The sequence below is a fragment of the Podarcis filfolensis genome (genome assembly GCF_964270895.1).
Source record: "Podarcis filfolensis genome assembly, chromosome: 1".
Lineage (NCBI taxonomy): Eukaryota > Metazoa > Chordata > Lepidosauria > Squamata > Lacertidae > Podarcis > Podarcis filfolensis.
Genome location: NC_139604.1, coordinates 69,586,615 through 69,606,512, shown reverse-complemented (window position 1 = coordinate 69,606,512; position 19,898 = coordinate 69,586,615). Strand labels below are relative to the sequence as shown.

At 41.2% G+C, this 19,898-nt stretch overlaps 1 protein-coding gene across 4 annotated transcripts in view; it reads right to left on the bottom strand.

Moving 5' to 3' along the window:
* Positions 1–14,304, bottom strand: part of USP47 (ubiquitin specific peptidase 47) — a 46,476-nt gene extending 32,172 nt beyond the window's left edge. The window contains exons 1-5 of one of the 4 annotated variants that reach the window (XM_083597656.1): positions 13,674–14,304; positions 6,519–6,578; positions 2,850–3,053; positions 1,826–1,939; positions 713–851 (exon numbers count right to left, since the gene is read on the bottom strand). In XM_083597656.1, coding sequence (XP_083453782.1) covers positions 713–851; positions 1,826–1,939; positions 2,850–3,053; positions 6,519–6,578; positions 13,674–13,712 — 556 coding nt within the window. In that variant the 5' untranslated portion in view covers positions 13,713–14,304. The remainder of the gene's footprint in view (positions 1–712; positions 852–1,825; positions 1,940–2,849; positions 3,054–6,518; positions 6,579–13,673) is intronic. The other 3 variants (XM_083597657.1, XM_083597658.1, XM_083597659.1) reach the window with 3 other exon arrangements.
* Positions 14,305–19,898: the final 5,594 nt, after the last annotated feature.

Genomic DNA, 19,898 nt, shown 5'->3' with positions numbered 1-19,898 from the left:
TATTCATGGAAGGCCCCAAGATCCAGTAGAAGCTTCACACTGAAGGGAGGGAGTAGGGAGGCAATTTTCAGAAATCCCCCTCCCCATTGCAGCACTATTCTATATCTCAAACACCCAGAGGCTTCCCAAACCTCCACAGCAGCAATTTATAAGGTACAGAGGGTTGCAGAACAAATCTCTGTATTAGTGGAGGGGTGAACAGAATCAAGAGTTTCTATGCTAGGATTGATTGAAAGAGGCAGGCAGAAAAAAAGTATATTAACTGTGAATGGGGGTTGGGAAAAACAGTGCTGAATTTTTGGAGAGCAGTCTGAGTTCTCTAGCAGTATGGAATACTTGCAAAGGTCAAAGTAGTGTTTAACATGTAAAATAAAAGGAAAATGCCTGGAGACCTGTGGAACCATCTGCACTCAATACATTATATAGCCCAGGTATCAAATTGTACTAGGGGAAAAAACTTGGAAGCAAATAATAGAAACAGGAATCAGCTCACACCCTGGGCAGTAGGTTCACTGCCACCACTTCCTACTCACTCATACCATGCTTGGGAGTAGTTTTACCAACAACAGTTCTCTAGGCCTTTTCCCTTTGCACCAAACCGCACACAAAAGTGAGGTGTATGGCTATATTCTGCCCTGCCAATATATAACTTGTTTTAACAGACCATTGAAGCCTTACTATACAGTGGAAGAGAAATAATAAACCACCTTACCCGTTTCTGATTTACTCAGAATTGATGTGTAAGAATAGTTCTGACCAACATAATCATTTGAACAACCAGCTGAACCTTCTCGTGGAAGAGGGCCTATAAACCTATCTGGATTACGGTCATCTGCTCCACTGGCCTCATCCTAAAAGATAAGATACGTTAATTAGCACATTTGCAAAGGATGCAGTTAATACAAATCCATCCACACAAAGTTATCCTATTTAAGGAAGTCTAGAGACTAAGTGCACATGTCAACAGTCCCATCCACAAGTACTACACAAAGCAGTCTCTCCAAGAGAGAATGCGTAATGGGAGTGAGGAGGGAAGGGAGCCTAAACAGAGTTCCTATGATGTTCCCACCTAGTAAGTCCCAAACCCAGATTGCTAGTTGAGCAATAATGCACAGGATCAATTTCTCCCAGCTACTAGGTGTAGGTACTCCTTCTCTGTGCTCCAAAAAAAGCCTTTGATGCTCCAATCTGAGGCTGATCAGTATTCAAAGCTACTTTCAGCACTCAAATTGCACTGGCATGATCAGAATTATGAGGTACAATTATGGGAAGACAAAGTGCACTATTGTGTTTAAAGTCTTAGCATGCATTTCCTCTTAAGTGCATGCCTGAAAGCTAAAGTGGTCTTCTTTCTTAAAAGGCCTTACTGGTTTGGGAAGGGCAGTGGGGATGACTGGAACTGGTTTACTTGTGTTACCAGCAAGAGAGTCAACAAATTTGCTCTCTTTGAGTGGAAAAATGTCTTAGTTTCTGTTTACTGGAATATACAGATTCACAAAGCCTTTTGTGACAGAACAACTCTTTGGTTGCATGCAGAGAACCTATATGCCTTGCCAAACAGAGCCTTCCAGAGAATCATAGAATTGTAGAGTTTTTCCACTAACATTTCTCCATCTTCTCCACTCCTATTTATATAGTCAATGCTATCTCATTTTATAATACTCTTCAGCACAAGATTCTGAACCTATACTAGGCAATGACACATACAGAACTGGTACCAGTAAAAATAAAAATTATAGCAAAAACCAAGCTTTCTTAAAAGTGATTGATAAAGAAAATGCAGGTACATAATAGGTATTTGTTTTATAATTTTAAATTCTCTTACCAATACTATCTGAGGTTGTTCTCCATCTTTATCTGTCAGATGCAGAAAGTTCTTTTTCCCAGGTTCAAAACCAGCATCAACAACAGATTTATCACTTGATTGATCCAATGATGTCTACAACAAAACAAAGAAATTGTTTGCTAAATAGATCTGGCTACTATTTATTTTGAAAATTTAAATTAATAGGAGAACAAGTGGGGGGGGGGAATGATAGAACCACAGGCCTAATGTGAAATATCAGTATGACCTGGAATATCCCTGGTCATCAGCACGCTCTCGCTGCATTTAGCTCTAATAGAAACCAAAATTTCTAAAGATTCTACTGAGAGCACAGGGACCATACAAGTGCTTCAAATTACAGAATGCACCTGCATGACACCCCACCCATAATGGTAATTTATTAAACTTCCAACATTAGTAGCCTCTACAGCATAACTAGAAATTAAATACAAAGTACAGTGGACATGCATTAGAAGTGCTGTACAGTTTGCTAACAATAAGATACAGAAACAGAATGAATAAAATAGAGGCCAGGGATTTCACACATCCAGGTCTTAATTTCTGTTTTATGTTTTAAATGTTGCTTCATTTCATGCACTCCTTCTCTTTCTGTGTCGGTGGGGGAAGGGCTGATCTGGAGAAGGGAAGAAATGGCCAAACTCCAAATGTGACCACAGGGCTAAAAAAAAGGTGGTGATCACTGTTATACATATTCTAGGATTCATGCTGTTCAAATTAAGAAAAAACTTCAGTATTTAAAAATTCATTTAAATAAACTGATAAAAAGAAATTCAAGCAGCATGACACATATGTAAACAATATAAACAGAAGGCATATTTTTAAAAAATGAATAAAAATAAACAGACCCAATCCTGTGCAGGGGAGGAAGAGGGTAGTTCTGTTGTGGAAGCTGCCTCTGAATGGCTTCTTTAGGTGAATCCCACCCATTGCCTCCAACATTTATACAAGTATTCCCCAAAATGTCTACATTTCTACTCTGTTAAGGAAGATAGCGTGTTTTTACCGTATCAGCAACGCTGCCTCCATTTCCCCATATTAAATCAAATGTTCCATTAATATAGCCCACTTTAGTGGCCACATCCTCAAACAGTCTTTTTACTGGAGTGGAAGCTGGCAAGTTCAAAGTGATGCGCTCATTAACGGTCTTAGAATTAGTTGTATCTTGGATTATACAAAGCACTCTAGGTTCATCAGCGGCACTTTCGATCTGTAATGAAGAAGAAAACAGATTTTTAAAACTGACCATCCAACCTCTGCTTAAACATAGCCAACTTCTTCGTAAAATGAAGTGAAATATTTTATTATCTCATGGATCAAAATAATGAGCATATGATTTTCTTTAAGACTGCACCATCTTAACAGCATTAGAGGCAATCATCTTGGGGGGCGGGATTTCACCACTCTAAACCATGTTGATCTAGGGTTGTATATTGCTTCTTCCCCATCTCACATTTCCCACTACATTTTGTTTAACGATAACCTTAGTTTGCTTGTATGTGTACATAGTTCACATAGTAAATTAATGCTTATCCTTCAAAGTAGAATCAGAAGTTATGGTAAGTGCCAAACAAGAAGCACGGAAGGGTGCTATATGGAGGAAGGAAAAAAGAAATGGTACAAGAGTGAGCACTTATTTAAAGTCATCCATAGCTATTGTTTGGAGCAGAACTAGTCAACATGGTAGTAAACATGCTATCTTTCATCCCTGATTACTGGCCACAATGGGTGGGCCTCATACCTCTGTTCTCTTTCCATTAGACTATTTAAGTTAATAGTTAATTTTTTATTGATGGTCCAACTGCATGTTTATTTGAAGGCAAACAATAAACTTAAATTGGTTTGTAAGAGATTAGCAAAACACTCCCCAAGTTAATTCCATACTTGATCCTGTTCCCACACTTTCCCCCCCTCTCATTAGCTTTACATGGTCAACTGAATTATGTACAGCAGTGTTTCATACAAGACTGTCATGCTAGATTAAACCAATGGCCAAGCACAGAATTCTAATGGCAGGACTTACATTATACAGTAATCAGAGGCAAGCTATGTATGGGGCAGAGGGAGAAAAAGGTTGTGTTCTTGCTGTGATGACCAGCTACTGTCAGATACACTTATCTATCAATGCTTTGTTAAAACATTATGTTACACAGTACTGCACTGTCTGACAATAATAAATCCCACTGATAAACTACAATTTTTCTAGATAATTACATCTGTCTGTCTTAATCCAGAGTTTGGGAACCTGTGCCCTCAGGTGTTGCTGAATTCCAAAATCCATCAACACCAGCCAGAAAGGTCAGAGGCCTGGAATGATGGTAGCTATAGCCCAGAAACATCTACAGGGCCACAGATTTCCGATTCCTGCCAAACTGCTAGCTAGTTTTAATATCAAACTCTCAGATGCTGAAAATGAAAATAGTGCCATCTATTATCTCCCTCAATTTCCCCCTCAAAACCCATTTCAACAAAGCCTGTACATTGCAGCCAAGCCTGTCATCTAAATACAGTTTGTTAGTGTGATAGTACACTGTTTGGTCATGAAGTCTACTTGGGAATGCAAAAACAGAGGCTTGCCAAACTTGATGAGCTGTGTTGGTTTGGTAAATCACTATTTGTGCAAACCAGACTTAATCCTAACCTCGAGCTACACCCAAAGACCTAATCCTATTCTACAACTACACAGGTTTTACAACTGTATTTTAGATTGCCAACTCCTTTTGACCAATAACTCATCCTTTTTATTTATTTATTTACAACACTTTGTAATGTGTTATATACACTGTTGGTGCTGTATATACAAACAGTATATTTACTCTCCATACAGCTGGTCATTTAACAAGCCTCCATCATGCTGCCACCCCGGTCATCTTTTTGCAAGCATTTTTCAGAAGATAACTTATCCTTCAGATCCTTGCAGCTGCAATTTTTACATCTTCTCTAGCTCTGCTATATGCTTTTACAAGTAAAGCAATCAGAACTGATTGTAATATTTTAAATGAGGGTTAAAGTACCTCCAGCTCACGCTCCAATCTTGGCCTGTCAAGGTTTTCCCTTAAGGAAGATCTCCAGAGCACTCAAACTCAGCACTAAGCAGCATTTTCTTTTATCCCTGTCAATGGCAAGTAGAGGAGAAACAGCCACTTTGCCAGGCCTATGCTCAGGGCTTCCTAGAATACCAAACATGGGGGTGACCCTGGTGGTGTAGTTCTCAAGTGGGAACCCCATGCAAAGGATTTTGACAGATGGGTGGGACAACACAAGCCAATCGTGTAACATTTTAATATCATTGTTTTATTGGCAGGTAAGTGGCCCCATTTACATTTACACCAAGGTCAATGCTAAGCATGATTAGCTTGAAAACCCTGGCTAAAAGCTAGGGACCAGAACCAAGAACTAGACCAGAATGGTTTTATTATATATTTCAAGATATAATAATAGTTGTTCTACTTACACTCCTCCCTCCATACCAAACACGCCACCAGATACACACAAAAAAGTTCAGAGTGGGGAGGTACAGAAGAAGGGACCCACCTACAGAAGAAGGGACCCACCCACCCTCTCACAAGTATCCAAATAAAGGGGGCAAGCCTTTATTCTTCCATGCAAGCCAGCAAAAATATTATTAGGAGAAATGAAAAGCAAAGCTAGAAAAGAGGCACTACTTTACTGCTAGAGTCAAGTCATTTTTGAGAAGCAATTCATTAACCATTTGCAGCTTGTTTGTTTGTTTGTAAACCACAGTGTGTCTCAGCAAAATACTGAAGGGCAGGGGTGAAAATAAGCCAAATCTCGCCTCCTGCAACTGTGTGAAACAACTTCTTTGCAGTTTGGGTTGTTTGCTTACTTGTGCAAATTGTACAACAACTGAAAGGTTCTCTCTTCTCAGCACATCAAGAGCCTCCCTGAACAGTGTTTAGAATGATCATTTTTTTACCAAAGCCCCTTTCCTTCAACCATTAAGAAGTACTAAAATTATAAATCACACCACCCCATATTATGCATACTGAAATGTTTCACGCTATTATTTTTATTTATTAAATTTGTATACTGCCCTATACTCATAGATCTCTGTTTGTTGGCTCTTATCCAGTCTATTATTGAGGCATGACAATGTTATGCTCTTAAAAAACATATCTACTATTTTCTCACTACACATCCAATAAAACACAATCGTGTCATTTTCTCTGGAAAAATGCTTTCCAATAGCCAACATTTTGATAGAATCAAACATGCATTCAGCAAAAAGACAGACGTGTATGTGCTCACTATAAACAAAACAATCCACATGAACGCTAAAAAGGTCATGTAAGCAGCAAAGCAATCACTCCTGCCTTAATGAGAAGCAGATACAAAGCTCATAAGACATACTCACTACTTTATTTTCAGTTATGTGCCATACAACTCTTCTAAAAAACATCTAGCACATTATTTTATTTTGGAGCTCTTAACACCATGCTTTTTAATTCTTGTGAATGTTACACAAAAAAAGCAACCAAGCTTACCATTTTGTACAACACACACACCCAAATACCAAAGCTTCCTTGTAAGATTAAAGCTCAAAGTACACTCACAAAGCATTTTACTAACTCATGCAGATGTTAACAAGTACCAGTCTCATGCTGTTACTACCCAGTTAAGCCATCAGTTTTAAATGTTTACTGCGGCTAACTACCTGCGAAAATTTCTTCTTCATTTCATCAAAGATACTTTGTCTGCATCTCCAAAGCATATCCTATGGTATATAAACACAAAATAGTAAGATTATAGCACCCTGAAGTGGAGAAGAATCTTCAAATGTTTACTCAGAATATCTATACAGCTTTGAAAGTTACTTGCAAAAAGAAAAACCATTTTCCTCTAAAATAATGAACATTTGGAAAACTGAGCCTAAAAGAATGTGGAAATCCTAGTTCACAGTCTGTCTGGTTGAGATCTCAAAGTTTTAGAACATGGATAGGGAACCTTTGACCCACCAGATGCTGCTGGGCTTATTCCCATCAGTCCTAGTCAGCCTGACCAATGGTCATGAATGACAGGAGTTGGGAGTCCAAGAATATCGATTCTAGAGGGTCACAGGTTCCCCATCAATGTTTTAGATTAACCTAATGCAGAGGGCAACTAAATCTATTACAAACCCAAGCACATGCATCTTGAGGCCTTTCCCCTTCCAATGGCCACAAGAGAAAGGTGCACCATTCCCATATTGTTGTGAAACTTTCAGCAATGTCCAGAATTTAATTCCTAATGGGGATATTATTATTATTATTATTATTATTATTATTATTATTATTAATACTGCACCCATCTGGATGGGTTTCTCCAGTCACTCTGGGCGGCTTACAACATATCTAAAAACATTAATCCTTAAAAGCTTCCCTAAACAGGGCTGCCTTCAGATGTCTTCTAAAAGTCAGATAGTTGTTTATTTCCTTGGCATCTGAAGTGAGGGCATTCCACAGGGAGGGTGCCACTACCAAGAAGCCCTTCTGCCTGGTTCCCTGTAACTTTGCTTCTTGCAGTGAGGGAACCAGAAAACCCTTGGAGGAGAAACTCACGTGTCTGGGCTGAGCAATGGGGGTGGAGAGGCCATTTAAGGCTTTAAAGGTCAGCACCAACACTTTGAATTGTGCTCAGAAATGCACTTGGAGCCAGTGAAGATCCTTTAGAACCGATGTTATATGGTTCCGGTGGCCACTCCCAGTCACCAGTCTAGCTGCCGCATTGTGGATTAGTTGTAGTTTCAGAGTCACCTTCAAAGGTAGCCCAAGTAGAGCACACTGCAGTAGTTCAAGCAGGAGATACCAGGGCACACACCACTCTGGTGAGACAGTGTGCATACCAGATGGAGCTGGTAAACAGTTGCCCTGGACACAGAATTGACCTACACCTCCATGGACAGCTGTGAATCTGAAATGACTCCTATGTTGCGCACCTGGTATTTCAGTGGCATAGTTACCCTGTTCAAGACCAGGGAGTGCCCACCCTCTGTCCCCCCAAAACAGTACTTCTGTCTTGTCAGGATTCAACCTCAATCTGTTAGCCGCCACCCATCCTTCAAATGCCTCCAGACACACAAAATCCATGTCAACAAAATCCATGGCTATGATGCAACCTAGATGTGTCAAATATTGTTGATTTGGCATGCATTTTTTTTAAAGGAAAGCTATTAGAAAAAGAGAATAACAATATCCATTTCCCATGTATGCCTACTACAAGGGACAGCCAAGATGATGCCCTCCAGGTGCTATGGACTACAATTTCCTTCAGCTCCAGCCAAAAGTAAAGGAAGACAGGAGTTGTAGTCCAGCAACACTGAGATGGCATCATGTTGGATGTCTGCATTGATTCAGAGATGGAGAATGATTATTGCAACAGAGCACTTGCATAGCACATCCCAAAGTTTTGCAATTTCCAATTTTAAATAACATTTCTATTGATGCATATCCAATCAGAGAATCTGTAAGATCTGTTTATGACAACTGCAATATCATCATTTTAAATTTTAAAATGAACATAAGATGGAGTAGTAAAACATAATCCTTGTCTATTTAGTTTCTGCAAATGGAGCTCACAGCAGTCTGCCTTGAAAATCAAAATTTCCATAACACACAGTTCAGCAGACATGACTAAACATAAATCCAAAGACTACTATTTGCCTCAGTTTTGATTAGTCATTTCTCCTCCAGGCCTGGATCTAGTTTTCTGCCAGTTCAAACCGCAGCTGTTATTATTTACATTGTATACAATCTGTATGTATTTTATTCAGCAGAGGGACCACAGATCACCAGCAGAGTGTATGCTTTGCAACCAGATGGTTCCAAGTTCATCTCCTGGAGTGTTCAGTTAAAAAGCTTTCACACAGAAGTGCTGAAAAAGACTTCTACCTAAAACTATGTAGAGTAACTGCCACACATAGCAAAGTTGTATTATATAACACTGTTTTTTACAGAGTAATATTTTGAAGTAGTGCAATCCAGCTGCTCAGTCCCAGACCCCTGCCTCAGAGAATTCGGGAGGAGCTGCTGCCTGATATAGGAAATGCTGCCTGAATAATTCTGCTTTCATACTCTGTGAAATTTCTCAAGATTCACATGTAATTTTACATTAAGAATATTTTGTAAGCTGTTTTGAGGTCAGAAAAAAGTATTATAAATAAATTAATTAAAAATTACAATTAAAATATTGCCTTCATTGACCCAGGTGCTTGCAATCAACCTTTACTTTTTTACCTAATCAAGCCCTACAGCTTTAATTTTAGCCAACCGTAATAATCTCTAATCAAGGTACTGACTACAGTTCCAATGATCCTGGTTTTCCAGACCAATACTTGTATTGTAAGTTGCTGCTGATTTTGTTGCCCGGCCTTAAATAAATTTGCTAAAACTGCTTCAAAAAGGTACTAACCTCAACTGAATAATAGCATCAAGCATATTTATGCAACCCACCTACAAAAAAAGTCAATTTGTACTATGTATCCTCAGTGACTGGCTGAAAAATTCTACAACTGATTTACTTTTGCATGTTTGAGCCTACAATGAATATATTACACTATATAACTATATTGTACATATATCTGTAGTATGGGTATAAATGCAAAAGTTCTTTTTGGCTTTGCACTCTAGCACTGCCAAAAACATATCAACTGTCCCTCTAATTTCATGTGCTGTTTTCCCCAGTGTTCCAGCACCTCAAGAATATGTTAAAAATTTAAAAGAAACAACAATTTGATTTAATTCACCCTGTGGAGCAGCAGCTGCTCAAAGTTTAACATATGTACTCTGAACTACTGCTCAGGGATTAATTGCAAATTAATTATTAAAACAACACATTCTTTAATTTTCAGAAACTGTTTTAGGTTGCTTCCAGCATGGTCCAACAATGTGATATTCACCTATGTATGTTAGTAGCTAGCTTTTTTGGCAAAAGTATTCATATTACAAGTTTATTAAGTCTTTTAATGTATTTCACATTATGTACCAAATCACTGCAATTATGTACTAGAAACAGAACCTTTACAAGTAATTATTTGGATGATGATGATTATTATTATTATTTTATTTATACCCCACTCATCCGGCTGGGTTTCCCCAGCAACTCAGGGCAGCTTCCAGCAGAATATAAAAACACATGCTATTCATTAAGTTGTCTTGCACATAAAAATATGCAAATGAAAAGTGTCCCACCTTCAGATGGGACTGAAGCAAAGAGTTGGTGGATTTTCACGATGCATTTCTGTACATCCCAGCTGGCATAAATTTCACTAAAATATTTAATGGCAGATCCTTAAGTTCAGGCTTTTATCAGTTTTTACCGTAACACAGTGGTACCTCCGGTTGTGGATGGGATCCGTTCCGGAGCTCCAGTCAGATCCTGAGGTTTCTGCCACTGGAGAGACCGCTTCTGTGCATATGTGCGGTATAGTAGAGTGTTCCTGCAAATGTGCGCGCAGCGAAACACTTCCGGGTTTGCCGCTTTCACAACCTGAAGTTTATGTTATCCGAGTGTAACAAAAGCCGAGGTGCTACTGTATACTTAAGTTATGAACATTCCTACAAAAATGTGATGTAGCAGTTTGGGGAGTGTATTTCATAAATGGGGAAATGCTTTATGGTTACAAAATCATGCAATATAGATACATAGATATATACAAACACAATGTTTCTGTTAACTCTGGAAAAATATATGGGGTTGACAAGAAAAAGTAACTCCTATACACATACAGACACAAACCATTTTTCTACTCTGAAAAGTATCAATGTCTGAAGAGTAGAGATTAGAGATATAAAATGCAATGCTTTCTAGTGCTCTAATCGAAAGGTAGTACAGTGTAATAATTAAAGTAGAAAATAAAATGCTACTGGGGGGTATTGTACGGTGCACACATCAGAATTCTAATGGATTTTCAGAGGCATCCCACACCACCCTTGACTTTCTTGAAGAAAAAGTTAAGTGTTTCCAACCTTTACATGCATATTTATACCATCAAGACTGCAACTAACTAGAAAATAAATACCACTGAACTCAGATGTACTTTCTTGTTAGTAAACATGCTAAGAATTACATTGAACTAGATTTAAGAATGCAGCTCCTTTTAATCATTTGGTGTGTACTAGTCTGTTTATGTCCAAAAAACACTACAAAATATGTTTCATGATTATATTTTAAGAAGAAACAAAAAAGAATTATACACAATCTACAGATGTAGTTAAGTGATTTCTTTAAAATGTGAGGTTAGAAGAAACAAGAACCTTTCTTCATCCTATTAAGTACAGAATTCAATATATCCAAAAAGGAGAGGACTGAAATCCTGTTCAGCTCTAGAAGATAAAAATAAGCTTCTAAGGCATTTGAATAATATCTACAGAGGAACAATGATCAGAGCCAGACTCTGCCATTAATCATTCCAGTCTGTGCTAGTTATCTACAATTACTGCCAAAGGCCTTCTGCTATTAGCCTTTGCTTCTTGGCTGTCACATGATGTTGCACCATTATTGTTCACATTACTATATAATTCAGAACTATATGGGTATGTCATACATGCCATAAATGTGGAAATTATACACTATTAAAAAAAACAAATACACTGAGCTACAATTTTTATGTGTGACAATGTCACATACATACCTCCCTTCTCATCTATATTATTTTGTACAACTTACCACGTTAGTGGTTAGGGCTGAAGAAACTCACAGCCCTAACTGTGGGTAGGGAAACCCACTATGCTGTGACTTCAAAATACAAGGTAAGTTGTACTAAATATTTTTTTGTGGGGGGAGCAAAGCAAACAAAGTACTGTACTGTTTTCAGATGCATTTTTGGGTCATGCGTGTGACCTCTTCTCTATGAACTTGTGTAATTGCAATGATGCATCCAAACACCTGTTCCCATGTAGAAAGGCAAATTCTTTTTAATATTTTACTGAATGAGTTTAGGGTCAGGATTCCAGTATGGTAATTTAATATTATATGCCATCTTACTCCCCTGCAACTGAAAAGATTTGACTTGGAAGAAAAGATTATATTCGCTTCAAAAAGATCCTCTAGGAGTTCCAACAATCTCAAGGCTATTTCTCATGTTACAAAGCTGAAAGGTAACAGTCTAGTCTAAAGCCAACACTGGAGTTTGGCATTCTTACATGAAAAGCAATAATGTGTAAATAATCCAGAAACAGTTCAGTTCAGTATCCAAGTCTTTCAGTGTTAGAAACTCAGATATATAAGCTAGCTGCCAAATGACTCCTTAAACCAGGGTAGAAGTGGCCAAAACGGAATTCCTAGTTGCCATTTGGGGGACAGAAGTTCATACTGGAAAACTGAATAAAAATTGGTTCCTGAAATTCATTCTGACTGTGCAGATAAAATATAACAGATAGAATTCTATGGGATGTGTTGCTAGTGTGTGAAAACAGGCAAGATCTAAGGATTCCCAGGCATTCACTTCCAGGTGGTAGGGATGTCAGGTGCTATCCCAGCACCTGGGTATCTTCACGTGGTCACAAGTGGCTGACAGCCGGGTGCAAAATACGCCTGTTGCCTGGCCAATATTGAACGCTGCTATAGATAGATACATCTACTTGGAAGAGCATTGCTTCAGCCTAAGTCATAGGGCAAACCATCCTGTACACAATGAAAGCTCCTTTCCTTCCCACCAAAATATTATAGAACACTTCTCTATCACTTCCCCAATCCAACATTTCATAAAGGAAGAGCTACCAGTCTCTTTCTCAGTCTTCACAACCTTTGTAAAAAAACATGGTTCCAATCACAACCAGAAGAATATTCCTTGTATTTGGAAGTCTGGTTCTATTTTCTTTTATTAAACTCTAACACTAGTGGTTTTCAAACTGTACTCAAGAGAACCCTTATCAGTAGCTCTTCAGCGACAAGATCAGTCATGGTGGATGGGTTTCCCTGGAAAACAGGTTGTCTACCACTATTTTTCTTTTACGAAGTACCAGAGTAGGGGGAACAGCATGTTCGAGTGTGAAACCCCAGCCCTATTGTGAAATCTGCATTCTCTCCAGAAGTCCTGCAAGAGTCAGCACCCCGACATGAACAGTTAGTTGTGTGTGTGTGTGTTTTTGTGAGTGCCATCCACGATCCTCAGAATCCTCTGCAACACACACACACACACACGAATCCATGGCAGACACACCACGCATAAAAGGCTCCTTCCAGGTAGAGCCTATTACAACTATGAACGCATGGACATGAACTTGCCCTGACTAACCCGGGAAGTTCCTCCTCTCTCCAGCATCCTTTGAACTTTCGCCCACACCTGTCGCGTGGATCTCTGCCGGTGCTGCAAAACTGCCACTCAATAGCGTGGGAGCACAGGTGAGCTGCATCACAACACGCATGCAACTTTCCAAGGTTGAGCCTTATCGAACCTACCTCGACTTCCTGGAAAGCTGCGCTTGCTGACACGAATGAATGCCCCGAGGGCCTCCTTGGCCTTTCCCTCCCTCGCTCCCTCCTCACAGTGACAGGTCCCCCCTCCCCTCGCGACGTCTGAAGCAACACTCATGCGCGCGGCCTCTCGGCCGTGCCTTCCCTTCCGCAAGGCCCTAGAGCAGCGAAGGAAGGCCCTGCCGAGAAACACCCGGCAGCACCACCCCGCCCGCCCGTCCCTGAACAGGCAACACCGGGGCTTCCAAGCGAGGCCCCGACAAGCCCAAGGCCCTCGCCGCCCCTGTAACCAGCCCGGGCACGCAACGACTCCTTCCGCGAGGCTGCGCGCACGCCTCGGCCTCCCGTTCCTCCTCCTCTACCGCCGCCTAAAGCGGGGTCTGAAGGCGCGGCCTCCGCCCAAGGGCCCCTGACGCACCTCTTTGGGGACCAGCTGGTTCTCCTCGCTGGGCACCATGGCCAGTGGCGCAGCCAGCCCGGGGCCCGCGGCAGCTTCGGGCGGGGAGTCGTCGTCAGCAGGAGGCGCCGTCCGCGAAGGAGGAAGAGGAGCGGGGCCGCGGCACGCTCGGCATCGTTACGGTCTCGGTCTCCGCCGCCGCCGCCTCCTTTCTATGGCTCCCTGCGTGCGTGTGTCTCTCTGCCGCCTCTCCCCCTTCTCAGCGAGCGCAGCAACGCCTCAGCCGCCTCCCCTCCCCTCCCTCCGCCAGCGCCAATCAATGGCAAAATGGCCGACGACGGGCTTCTCGCGAGACGTCGCCGACGCAGCTGGAGCCCTTCCCTCCTCAGGGCGCCTCCGCTCCCAGCTTCTGCTGGGGGAAAGCGGCTCGGAGAGGCCGCGGGAAAGCCTCTGGCCTGCTCCCGGGCTGCTCGCTCTGTGAAGGGCCGGCGGCGCTGCTTCTCCCGCCTGAGCCGCCTTCCCTCGCAGGGGCTCCGCGGCGCTGTCTCCCGAGGAGGCGGGAGGAGGACGAGGACGATCCGTCCTTGATCCTCATAAAACAAACACCTGGGCGCCCGCCCGCCCGCCCTCTCTGGCTATCAGGCAGGTAACTTGGGTGGAGAGTTTGCCTTCGGTTGGTTCCGCCCTCCCATGTCTTTAAACTGGCACGCACCGATTTTCGTGAAGGCTGCTTAACCCAGAGGAAAGCCGCATTTCATTCCCAGCAACTTAATTCGCACCGTCAATGTGCCTAAGGTTTGAGTCGCGCGTAAAGAGAAACGCGCAGCCCCATCCTATGCAGGTTTGCTCCGTGATAAGCCCCGCTGAGTTCAGCGGATGGGTGCTTATTCCCAAGTAAGCTTGCAGGCGCACTTGCAAGAAACCGTAACAGCTCGTCGTTTTTTTTGTATTACTTTTAAATTAATGCCCCCCCCCACCTCCCACTTTCTATCCAAGAGGCAGATTTACTGAAATGCTATTAAGTAATCTGAAGAGTCTTCAGTAGAGTACAGTAATGAAATTGCGATCAGCAAATGATGGCTTTTCAGCAGCGATTTGAGATGGATAAAGAATAATAGCGGCAAAGGTTGCTTCTGATTTGGAAATGGCAAATTACTTCCGGCAGCGTTGGTTTCCTTCTAAGAAAGTGAATGACAGCCATGGACGTAGCCAAGGGAGGGCAGCTGCCCCCCCCCATCAATAAAAATACATAGCATACTGAGGTTCTGCCCCCTCAACCACAAAAACCCTGGCTACGCACATGATGACAGCTACATCAACATTCATGAGGAAGTGACCAAGACTGTCAAAATAACCCATAAAAGCAGAATGTGGGAGAATATTCTGGCATATTTTACAGCGATGCAAAGCACATTTCAGTCCCCTTTACACTTAAGACTATTAATCTTTGGTTGGTGTGTAAACAAAACAGGTACTTTTTCCCTTCTCTCCCCTTTTCAGCCTGGAAACACAGTAGAAATATAATGTGAGAATGATTCAAACGTTCTGTGGCGTTGCAAGCAATGATTTGCTTCTACACAGAAAAGAAGTTAAACCACTTCATCAGTACCTCAGCCAGAAACCATGCTAGCACTCATCCACAAAGGAGGTATATTTCCCAGAGTAAATGACAGCTCCTGCAGGACTGAGTTTTACCAGGCATTCTGTGCCAAGAAGACAAGTCAATAATTGATTCCAAGTAATGTGCCCAGCAAGCTGTAACATTCTTTCCTTGCAGCTGAATGACGCACAGCAAAGTGTGAAATTCCTTCCTACCTTTCATAAACATCAAAGAAGGCCTCTCTGTTCTGAGTCTTATGAGAGAAAGTTCAACTAATTAGTGAAGGGAGGGGTGAACATAATTCCACAGACAAGGGCACACACAACTGCGCAAAGAAGATGAAGCAATTTTTGATCCATATAGCTGATTTTGTTCCCTACAGGCAGTGTTGCTAAAGCCAAATTCCCCTATAATCCCGTAGTTAGAATTAAGAGTCTGATGGCCTAGAAACCGTAGAGCAAGCAGTGAATGGCAAAGATGAGAGTGATATGAAAAAGTCCCCAAATATTCAGTGTTTGCTATGGTCATGAGAGAGCTGTATGCACAAGAATTAACTCATTTATTAATGGAAAAGAGGGGGGAAGACAATGAAAAACGTTAAGAAAATATTTATACTTTAGTTTTATGTAAGCCATTCTGAGGATTGTTTTGAAAAGTGGGATGTAAGATAAAAACTATCATGTAAATTGTTTCACTCTAATTGGCCCACTGCCAGATGCATCCTCCAATATATGTACCAGTGTGGTGTAGTGGTTAAGAGCAGTGGACTTGTAATCTGGTGAACCGGGTTTGCGTCTCCGCTCCTCCACATGCAGCTGCTGGGTGACCTTGGGCTAGTCACACTTCTTTGAAGTCTCTCAGCCCCACTCACCCCACAGAGTGTTAGTTGTGGGGGAGGAAGGGAAAGGAGATTGTGAGCCGCTTTGAGACTCCTTAGGGTAGTGATAAAGTGGGATATCAAATCCAAATTTCTTCTTCTCCTCCTCCTCTGTGCCAGTCTGGAGCTGGTGCATAAAAAAACTGGCTGGCAGGAGTCAGCAGGATACTCCATTGAAGGCAAGGCTATAAATGGCTACTAACCATGATGGCTATGCTCTGCCTCCACATTGGATGCATAATGCTTCTGAATGCCAATTATTGGAAGCTGCAAAAGGGGAATGTGCTTTGTTCCTTGAGTCCTGCTTGTCAGTTCCCCTCCGATTTCTGGTTGGCTGCTGTGAGGATAGGATGATGGACCAGATGGGCTATTGGCTTTGGATGTGGCACTGGTTCTTCTGCTTTTATTGTCTCAGGTTAGGATTGCCCTGTAATGTGTGCAAACAACCCTGTCTAATACATGTTTATTTGCAAAAGGGAGGATGTGTGTATTTATATAAATAAATTAAATTGGTTTGTCTTCATTTCAGGGTATTTCAAAACCAGCAATATCATATAAGAGTCGTTTGCAATTGAAGAGTATGTATACCTAGAAATTGTAAATGTTTTTATTGTGAAAATACAAACAAAATCACCATAGCATATAAGTTATATTATTTTAAAATCAAAAACTATATAGCATGTGTATGCGCACACAGTTGTATATTATATTATCATGGCCTTTGACATATTTAAGGTATAGCAGTTGCGATGCATATTACAAAAGTTTGTATATCCATGTGTCCAGAATAAAGGCTATTTATTATACACTATTTGAAATGTGAAATGTGATCAAGAAGACTGTTTTCAGAGGATGCAATTTCAAGCTAACTAGCTAACCAAAATTTAAAGAAGAAGAAGAAATCCTCTGAGCCAAAGCTACCTGATTGCAAATGTGAATGAGGTAGCTCTAGAAACATAAATATTGAGTCAAGCCTCACATCACTTGGAAAATGTTTGATAGAGATTTATTTTAATGTGGTTGGTTATAAAATAAAGTGAATATAAAAGTAACGGTAGTACACAACATACTCCAAATAAGAAAGGACTTCTTCATACAGTCATGCTGTCCACTTGAGCATCACTCATCATGCTGGTACTATGTGCTCAAGGTTTCTATTTTCTGAGGTCAGTATGACCTTATAATAATAGCCTCCCTCTCACACAATCCAATCTCATACATTCAGTCTCATGAATAATGAAATATAAGTTTCTATTTTAATTCTGGAATTACATTTCTTAAATGACAGCCTCAGGGAGGAGTTCTATAGTGCCCCCAACCCTTTTTTGTATTGGAATATGGTGTGGGGATAGTTCACATGTTTCCAAAAGTGGTGTGTTTAGGGGTTTTTTAGGTGCATCAGAATTCTTTTCAGAAGCATCTGAAGCATACTTGCAACCCACATGTATTTTGGACCTGTAAAGCTAGCCATTTGGGACTAGCTGCCACTGTGCCTGGGATCAATGTCTCCAATTATTATGGCACTCTGTTCCTCCCTCCTCCTTCTGTACAAGTTTGCTAACAAGCTTTACTGTAGGCTGCATGAGTAAAAGCCATGTTTCTCCACTATATTCATCCAGTGTTCTCTGTCAGTTCCTAATTTTACTCCCCATCAATAGCAAAATCTGAAAGACTCAGGTGAGTGTGTATAGGATCACAACTGGCAAACATAGCTAAATAGTGGAAATGATGCCATAAAACACATTGCAACCCCAAGGTCGTCTTCCTTCCTCAGATCATCTCTACTACTGTACTTCATTATTTCAGAATAAGGAGAATGCATATTAGTTTGCCAAATGACTACACACTTGCCCTATTTGTGGAAAGTAATGGATGCAAGAAACTACAGTTATGAAATAGTATTATACCAGGGTCTGTTCTTGCACTGGCATTATTTAACTAGCAGTGTCCCTCTTATTTGCAGCCATGTATATATTGGCTACTATATCCTCAGCTTTTAAGAAAATCTCCCATATTTCAATGGGTAGAAATTAAATATCTGCTTGCTGCCATCTGCTTGGGAACTGCTGCAGCAAAGACCATGGTTATCGTTCCATCCTTTATTTTAATGATAAACAAGCTCATAAAAAGCTTGTTATTCATGGGCGATCTTAACCAGAAAAGGAATGAAGTGCAAAGATGCCATAATTATATTGTGTATTTAATTATATTGTGTCTGCCAGCGAGAACAATGCAACACACAAGAGAGTCCAATTCATCTACAACAATGGGAAAGCGAACACCAGGATAATAATAACTACATTAGTTGGAACACCTTTGACAACATCGCGAGATGTGGCTCAAATACCTTTTAATTGGCCACGAGAAGGCAGACAGCATCTACTGCAGGGGTTATTATTATTAAATTTGTACACCGACCTTCATCCATAGATCTCAGGGTGGTTCACAACATAAAAAATCAAGATAAAAACACAAAGTACATAATAAAAACAAGAAAATGAAACAAAAACCCTTGAGGCTAATGAGTGCTAACAGTGGCATAGCGTGGGTTGTCAGCACCCGGGGCAAGGCAAGTAATTTGCGCCCCCTAACCCGTGGATTTGCGCCCCCTAACCCATGGATTTGCCCTAACCCCAGATGTTGCGCCCGGTGCGGCCGGCCCCCCGTGCACCCCCCACGCTACGCCACTGAGTGCTAATGTGTCTGCTAGCAGTGGTGATGCTTCCAGGCATGTGGCTTTCTTCACAAGGACTCAGAGATGATCAAATTAGGAAGTGCCTGAGACCTTATATCGTACTGAGATAATTTAGAGGAGCGCTGTTAGTTATTTCCTGTATTACAGAGGCCCAACTGGCTTCAGCGAGAAGTCAGGCATTTAGTGTCACCAATCCCATGATGCAAAATAGTCTTCCACCAGAGATCCATGTCTCTTGGAGTTATTTTTATGCTGACTGGCCTATGCAGTTATGTTTAAACTTTACTAATTAGACACTCATATTATTTTGTATAGTGTTTATGTTTTATTGTATATATATTTATTGATGTTCACTGCCTTGACCCTTTATGAGTTGGCCATAAAGGGTCCTGGGAAAAACAGGACACCCCGTTTTCTCTCACGAGAGCATGGCAACCATTCTGGGTGTTGTGATCTGGCACAATTTTGCACCGAGACCTTACCTTGAAAAAAGCACTGCCCTCTCTAAAAAAAAGCATGCCCCCCCCCCCCCGTGGTTTAATAGTCCTGAAAAAAGTGTGTCTTTTGGGCTCCATGATTGTGTGTGGGTCATGTGATTCATGCGGGAGCACAGGCAGGAAGACACACATCCCGGTTTTGGGACTCAAGATGTTGGAGAGTATGAGATACCTTTATATTAGGGGCTACTGCCCCTGCTCATGTTGCCCCTGCCCCCATCAACCCCACCACGGTGTTGCCAACTCCCCACTTTATACCTCACCCAAGCCTCCCATCAGATGCCAAAGAGATAAGATACAACCTTTAGAAGACATCTGAAGGCAGTCCTGTATAGGGAAGTTTTTAATATAAGTAATCCCTGTGTTAATGTGAGGTTGCCTGTAGGTACAAAAAGGTCTATGGTCAGGGCTGATTACACTTATTCCTGGTACAATATGTGAATAATGCTATGATATAACATCTACGACTTTTTGCAGATGCAAGTGTGAAATATAATTATTGCACTTATTGTTCATTGTACTCAGTCCTGCTACCCAGGGATGGCACTACAATTTCCATTGCAATTCTGCATCAGCT